The sequence below is a fragment of the Bubalus bubalis genome, chromosome 6 (genome assembly GCF_019923935.1).
Source record: "Bubalus bubalis isolate 160015118507 breed Murrah chromosome 6, NDDB_SH_1, whole genome shotgun sequence".
NCBI classification, from domain to species: domain Eukaryota; kingdom Metazoa; phylum Chordata; class Mammalia; order Artiodactyla; family Bovidae; genus Bubalus; species Bubalus bubalis.
Window position 1 is genome coordinate 42,839,965 of NC_059162.1, and position 7,926 is coordinate 42,847,890.

The 7,926-nt window shown below is 47.5% G+C and overlaps 1 protein-coding gene across 2 annotated transcripts; it reads right to left on the bottom strand.

Annotated features, from left to right (window-relative positions):
* Positions 1-245: 245 nt before the first annotated feature.
* On the bottom strand, positions 246-6,230 carry GPR88 (G protein-coupled receptor 88). 2 transcript variants are annotated; one of them, XM_025288203.3, is made up of 2 exons: positions 5,729-6,230; positions 246-5,315 (listed from the first exon to the last, which is right to left on the bottom strand). In XM_025288203.3, exon 2 carries the CDS (start codon positions 5,244-5,246, stop codon positions 4,095-4,097), a length of 1,152 nt encoding a protein of 383 aa, XP_025143988.1. In that variant the 5' UTR covers positions 5,247-5,315; positions 5,729-6,230; the 3' UTR covers positions 246-4,094. The 2 variants fall into 2 exon arrangements, with proteins under 2 accessions (XP_025143988.1, XP_025143987.1); XM_025288202.3 differs by having other exon boundaries at positions 5,675-6,230.
* Between the last annotated feature and the right edge of the window lie 1,696 nt (positions 6,231-7,926).

Sequence of the window (7,926 nt, forward strand, 5' to 3'; positions counted from 1 at the left end):
CAGACGCAACTGGGCAACTGAACAACAACAGCGCATCATGGAGAGGGATCCACACTTGACTAAAAACTCTGATCGTATCTGACAGCACAGTAGTTATGCGCTGTCATGCTTTCATGCTCTCTCACGCTCTGGATTCAGACAAAACTTTGAATCCCAGCTCCTCCTTTTAAGTTGCCACATAACCTTAGGTACCTTAATTATTGTTCTTTCCCGACTTTTTCCCTTTCTTCCTTCCTTCTTCCTTGGCTTCACTTTTCTTTAAACTTTTCATTATGAAAAAGTTCAAAGATACACACAGTAAAGAGAACTGTGCAAAACATCCCAGTCACCCATCATGCCCTTTCAATAACCATCAACATCTGACCTCCCTGGTTTCATTGGTACCCTTCCCACTTCCTCCCCACCGTCCTCCTTGCTGACAGCAATAGGCTTGATGTGATTAAGTACCTGGAGAAACTGTGTATGCTGCACCTGTATAAGGTGGGAGGAGCTAGGAAAGGATACCCGAGGAGGAAGTGTATGAAAGCAGCATTGCCCTTAGGTTAGAGATACTGAGGGTCCCAGTCTGGGTCCTGTGCTTTAAAGAACCTGCTCCCACCCTCCTCTGGCTAATTCCTTTACCACATAGAAAGGGGAGCCAAGGAAATGTGCCCTCCCCCAGGCAGAGCCTGTGCCTTGCCCTGGTACCCAGACCCCCAGAATTCCCTTTCTAAATGGCTTGAGGTCACTTCTGCTCTACCCCCTGTACACGTGTCATAGATCCTGGAGTTGGGCAAGATGGCTGGTTGAGAGGCGGAAGTGTGCAGAGATAGGACCTGGGCTGAGTCCACACAGGGGGTCCCCTCACTCAGCATACTGATTAGGAGAGGAAAGGCAGAAAAAAAGGGTCCCCCCAGCCTTGTTTCTGCAAGCCAAGAGCTCCTACCCAGAGATCCATTCTTACCCCCAACACCCCAGAAACATTAAGGGCAGGCTTTTGAAAGTGAGGGACATCTACAATTTTTCTCAGCGTTCTTGAATTTAAGTTTATGCCACTGACACCTTTTGTCAGGTCAGCTCCCTGGACTGCCATTGAGCCAGATGAGCAGTGTCTGAGTCCCTGGGAGAATGGAATAAAGGCCACGTGGGAAACAATGGAGCTGGCCAATTCAGCTGTTGTCAGAACAGATTTGCATTGAACCAGGAGGCCAGAGCAGACCCACGTTTCTTTGGTGAGCAGATCTTTTCAAGGGTTTTCTCTATCAGAGAGTTAAAGCCCTATAGTATTAAAAAAAAAAAGAAAAGAAAAACACCCGTGGATACCTGTGTACAAAACAGAATTGTTGTTTAAGCACATATTTTCATTTTGGAAGCAGGAAAGCACTAGGAGTAATACCTATTACATCCTAGAATTTAGCCATTAAAGTGCAAGGATGGGTGGGTGGGGAGTGTGCTATATGTCTTAATAGGCATATACCTAAAGAAAAAAAGTAGACAAAGCTAAGCAGGACAGCCCACAACAGCAATTAGGACTTTTCATTCCTGAGTGGATAATATGTAGTTTCATTTAAACAGGAACACAATCTTCATTAACTTAATTTGTAAAAGCAGTAACTCCAACTCCCAGCTCTTGCCTGAATAAGGCATTTTTAGACACATCATTTCTACTTCTAAATTAAAAGTGAATCAGTCCTCTGGAGTTAATTACCAGTAAATACAACCTGAAGTAGGTCTCCCACATGGCACTGAGCCAGCAAAGGCGGTTCTGTGTTAGCCAGAAACACTCCAAGATATTGGATACTTGAAAAGCTAAATTTATGTGCTTGGCAACTGTTTGCAGGAATAGCGGGAAAATCGTTTGTAGCATCTACCGTGTGAAACAAGGATAAAGGCCTAATTAAAAGAAAACCTTTTGATAAGGAACTTAGACAAGTGTCCCCCAGCCCCCTCCCCACAAAAAAGTAAAATTCAGTTCTCTGTTGTTGCAGCCTTTCCCCCAAATCAGTTACACTTACAGAAAGGAAATAATAGCTATTTCTTTTCAATGCTGGCATATGTATCCTATTTAGTTATAAAAGATAGAAATAAATGTAGAAACTAAATGTAGAATCAAATAAAGCCAGAACCAAGAAGTTGCTTTTATCACCAGTGCTTTGGGATACAGTGTCATCTGTTACAGTGCTCTCAGAGAGCTATTCAAGAAGACCAGAGACAAGAAAAAAACAGACAGAGGAAGAGTTGTCTGAACTTTAATTAAGTATTTAAATCCAGAAAAATGAGAGCAGATGAAACCTTAGTAAGAGAGAAATGGTGCATGCACAAAGGGATTAGATTAATAAAATGACTGCTGACTACTGGTGATGAACACATCTGTTTTGTTTTTCTGCAAACATGTCAAAGTTTCCTGCCACTCCCATAATTATTCAAATGTACAAGTGTTCCTACTCTCCTGGCCTACAAACGTCCAGGAGGCCAACAATTTGGTTCCTGAATTACACAGTCGAGGCTGCTCAGCCCCAGGCTGGATGTAGTGAGCAGCAGTCAGAATTGCTGGTAACTGATTATTTTACTACTTTTCTCTCATTTTAATTTTATAGTGATTTCACACAGCTTTGCATTTCAAATATTGAACATCCCTACATAAATTTACTAAAAGAGATGAAAATGGCAAGCCTCAAATTATACACTTTAGAACAGATTCCCACTTGAACTGTTCCTTTTTATAACTGAGTTCATTATACCTTCTTTAACATATACGATATCAATGTTAAGTGTCATGGTAATACATATGAACTACATAAAAAAATTATTACTTTCTAACGTGTGGCTTGTCTAAACCCTAAAAAAGCACAGGTGGCTTTGCAGAGTGGTTCATTTGCAAGATAAAGTCCCACCTGAGAGTTTTCTCATAAATTGAGTCAAGACGAGAATTCTTGGTAGCCAGAGGTGTCTCTATGTCTCTTTTCATATAATTGATGGCTGCTTCTTCTGGTGTCTGGAAGAAGTACAATGTCCTTGTCCAATGGGTATTGCTTTAGTATACCACATGCTCAGTAAGTTCTAGCATCTAGGAGCATGCAATAGAGGTTAATATTAGCTATGCAATCATGGTGTTAGTCGTGTTTAATTAAATCAGGTGCATTGAGATATTTTAAATGTTAAAGAGAAAACAGAAGGACTTATTCTCCTTAGCAACCATTATAGTACAGAAAGTTCACAGCCGCAATCACACTCACAAGGCAGGTAAATCGATGACAAATGAGGGTAACAACAAATGTGCATGCCATAGAAAACCTGAAACTGGTACCTAAAATAGATAGCGCCCTTATTGTTTTCAACATTCCATAGCGGGCTCAGCCCATCAATCAACACAATGGAAACCTGTCACTTTAACACTTAATGTCCATTTTCAGTCTTAGAAGTGCAAAGGGGAATGTAAAATAATAAATCTGAGGGTTTCCCTCCTCACTGGCTAAGATTCTGTCTCATCCGGGAAATGATTTTACTTTATAAAAACCCTTTTAAGAACAAAGGGCCTGAGGTCTTAATGGCAACTTACTGGTGTGCGTATCTGTGGCTTCATTCTTCAGGTCAATATAGAAAGGCTAAATTGTAACAGAAGCATCATTAAAGATAGGTTACTTTCTCAAATGCTTTATAAATATTATTTCCTTCATCAATATTATTCCCTTTGGCTTATGCACACTCAAGGCGCTTTATATACATCATAAGACGATGAAGGTGGGAATGGTAATCAAGGTCACAAAGCTGTTTTTTCCAAAACTGTTAAAAGAAATTAACCGATTCTTTCGAAAAGTCAGTGTGCAAGTTCCTGAAGTTTCCGGTGTTCTGACTTTAGGATTTCCCTAATACACGGAAACAAAGGGTAAAAATCAGGTGGCCGTCGAAAATGACTTCGCGGCCCACATGTACACTGAAACCTCGGTTCAGGTATCCCACTGGGGTCGAAGGCGAAATCTTCGCACCGATTTATTATTGAGCTTCGCCCGCCGGAGTCTTCGTTCAGGCTGGGGATACTTTCCAAGGGCAGGAGGCGGTGGTGACCAAGGCCATTGGAAGGCGGGCATCTCCGCTTCCCGAGCGCCCTGCCCGGGTCACCAGTGCTGGCCGGCGGCGCGAGTGCCCAGCTGAGCTTGGGACACCGCGGGCACGGCCGTGGCGGCGGCAGCAGCGGCCGCCGCGTCGCCGACGCCAGGCAGGACAGAGCGCACGGAGCGGCGGAACTCTTCGTTCCTCCACGTGTAGAGCAGCGGGTTGAGCGCGGACAGGGCACAGCACAGGAGCCAACTGGCCGCCTGCACGCCCCAGGGCACGGGCAGCGAGAAGCCGCTGGCCAGGCTCACCCACACCAGCGGCTGCGTGGCCAGCAGGAAGACGCAGCAGAGCAGCAGCACTGACAGGCCGCTGAGACGCCGCTGCGCCCGCCGCGGGTGCAACGCCGCGGGCAGGGGCTGAGCCTGCGCCGGGAGCTGAGCACCACCCGGGCCCGGCGCGTGCTGGGCGCCCGGGAAGGCGGCGGCGGCGGCGGCGCAGCCGGGCAGCTGGTGCAGCAGGTGGAAGTTGAGGACGCTGACCCGCTTGACGCTGACGCGCACGCGGCGCACGATGCCCAGGTAGCAGTGCAGCAGCAGCGCCGTCTGCGCCAGCAGCGCCCCGGCGGCCAGCAGCGCCGGGTAGTGGACGCGCGGGGGCGCGGCGCCCGGACGCGGCGCCCAGGGCGGGAGCAGCAGCACGAGGCCCAGGGCTAGTGCCCAGGACAGCGCCAGCATGCCCGCCGTGTGGCGCCGCTGGTACAGCGCCTGGTAGGTGGCGGGCGCCCGGGTGATGAGCAGGTAGCGGTTCAGGGCCACCAGGCAGTGGGACAAGAGGGACACGGTGAGCCCGAGGCCCAGCAGCCCGCCCCGCAGCAGGCGGTAGCTGCCCCCGGCGCCGTCCCAGTCCCCGGGGGGCTCAGCGGAGCCCGCGGGCAGGAGCCCGAGCACCGCCTCCTGCGGCATCCAGAGGGCGCAGACGCTGAGATCGGCGGCGCAACCGTTCACGATGAAAGCGTTGCTGGTCGTCTGAAGCTTTCGGAAGGAGGACACGAGATAGATGACCATGCCGTTGGCCAGCGTGCCCCCAATGGCCAGGCCCGAGTACAGGAGGGACACGGGGATGCGTCGGCCCGCCCACGACTCCTCTTCCTCGCAGAGCAGCAGCAAGGATCCCCCGGTGGTGGAGGAGGTGGACGTGGAAGAGTTGGTCATTCTGGCCAACTCTTCACACCTCGCTGGCTAGCGTCCGTTTCTCGCAGCGCGGCCCATCCTGATGCCCTCCTGCAGGGAGGGCAGAGACCTTCCTTCAGCCCTCTGCCACCGACACAAAAGGCTGTGGCAGAATAATGGGCTGGGGAAGGGGGTAGAGGGAGCTCGAGGAGAACGGGGGTGGCAAATGACAAGTGCCTGCCTCGAAAATGTCTCCAGTGCCGAGAAAGGCCTCTTTGCACTCAGCAGGCACCAGGGAAACCTTGGGACACAGCAATACAATCCCTGTCCCTCAATCGCCCCTTCACCCCCTAAATACACACACATATACACACGTGGGAATGGCAGATGGAGCCCCTAGTTTCCATGAGAAAGCAGAGATATGCCAGCTGGGGAAAATGCCAGAGGGAAAGGGGTTGGGGGTATCTTACTTTCTGGCTCGTCCTTAGCTGGTGGGTAGCAGAGGAAGGGAGGCCAGCAAATACCTCCTCAGCAGCAGCATCTGTGGTCCTGCAATCAACAGGAGAAACTCAGCGGGGATCAGCGCCAGGAGCAAGTGCCTCCTTCCCAGTGCAGCATCCACACATGGCCCTAGGCAGAAGCCAGCAGCTGTAGGGAGACTCCTCAGCTGGCAGCAGGGCTGGAGAAAGTAAAGTGGCAGGCTGCAACCCCGGGCGGGTGGGCAGGTAGGCAGGCAGCAGCAGCAGCAGTAAGGGTGCTTGGCTGCAAAAGCAGAAGCTGAGCTCAAGAAGAGAGCACCCCCGTGCTCAGAAGCTAGAGTGGTGGCTGATGCGGTGAACCCACTCGAAGCTCTCTCCTGCTCAGTTATACATCACCCAGGGAAAAGGCAGCCTTTCCATGCTGGTATGAATTATTCATAGCTTCTAACTTGTGAAAGGGAAGAAAAATATCTTGCTCAGAAAGTCCTGTAATTAACAAGTTTCTCTGTCTTTTCTGTCTCTCAATCGCCCTATTTTTCACCTTGCTTCATTTTTCTTTCCTTTCCCACCCCGCCCCAGCCCCATTCCATCAATGCTAAAATAAAATGTAATATACCCCCAATGTATTTCATCTTAGTCTGATGCATCCTGGGGATGAGATTTTTCTAAGAGATAAATATACTCCTAAGACCCACGGCTGATCTTTCCTTCCCACAGTTTCAGAGAGAATTACTTTATGTCCTAATTGAAATTCACTTTTTCTTTGGTAAGGTGGGATATGGGTTGTAATATACAGAAAATCTTCAAGTCTTAATTGCAATCAAAATTTCATTTTTCTTTCTCATCACCAAACTCCTTTCTAGAGTGTGGCTTCTGTTTCAGTAATGAAATAGAGGGTAAAAATAAATTGGTCAAAAGGTTACATACCAGTGGGTTTCTGAGGGGAAAGCAAGGGGCTTGAATGATCCACACTATAAAGAACAGAGTAATCTGTTTTTACCACAGAATTTTTGATCCTATGGTCTTAGAGATTTGCAGTTTGATGTTGGAATCTTCCACAGGCGAAATTTTTCATAAAAGTCATCACCCTCCAGAAGTCATTTTTCACTGGGAAAGTCATTTATTTGAAAATTTAACTCAGAAACATGACATAATAGAAAAAAATGCTAGGTGGGTTTTCAGGACACTTGGGTTCTAGCTGGACATCTATCAAATGGCCTTGTGATGGATTGTTTTCATCTTGTCAAATAAGGAATTTCACTCGGAGACTTCCAAGGCCCTTTCTGTTCGAACTTTCTCTGAATGCCCATGCATAAATTTGACATATCTCCACCCTCCTCTGACATTTGAAATATACCTACTCTGTCTAACATGTAACATAGTCCAGGTCACGTGGCAGGAGTTTTTTCCAGTCTGTTCCTCAGGGTGCCTGTTTAGGATGAAGCACAAAATGCCCCTCCTTTGCTTCCCTGTCTGTCCTTCAAAAACTGTTAATGACTACTAACTCATTAATAGTTAATAGTCTATTAACTATAGTCTATTGACTATTAACCCCATTAATATGGGGGTAGGATTAAGCAGGACCTAATGAATTTAGTCCATTTAGGTGATATCTAAATGGAATTAGTTGAGTTGGGGGATTTTTTGCCAGTGTCTTTTATCTGTTGTTATTTAAGGCTTTCAGTACAGCAAGGGCAATGAGATTGCAAGAGAGCCTCTAATCATTAATAGTTAAAACTTGCTGAAATAAAATTTTCTCTCACATCAGGGGGATTCAGAGTCCAGGTTCTTAGTCCAGTTGTTGCTGCCTTACATGGGAGTGAGTGAAATCTCTGCTGGGGGACTCAGGTATATTGCAATCACATACACTTCTGCCAAGACCCTGCCTATTTAGCCCTGGCCTGGCAGGGGCCGTTTTTGTTTGGGGCTTTGTTTTTGTTTTAAGCTACTGAACTTACATGATATAGGGTGGGAGTTTTTTTTTATCTTATTTCCAGTGTCAGAACAGTATTCAGTTAGAATTAATATACTTGTTATTGAATCAACAAATGGATGGGTGTTTGTTGTTGTTGTTTAGTCACTAAGTCACATCTGATGTTTTTGTGACCCCATGGACTGTAGCCCACCAGGCTCCTTTGTCCATGGGAGTTCCCAGGCTAGAATACTGGAATGGGTTGCCATTTCCTTCTCCAGGAGATCTTCGCAACCCAGGGATCGAACCCTCATCTCCTGCATTGGCAGGT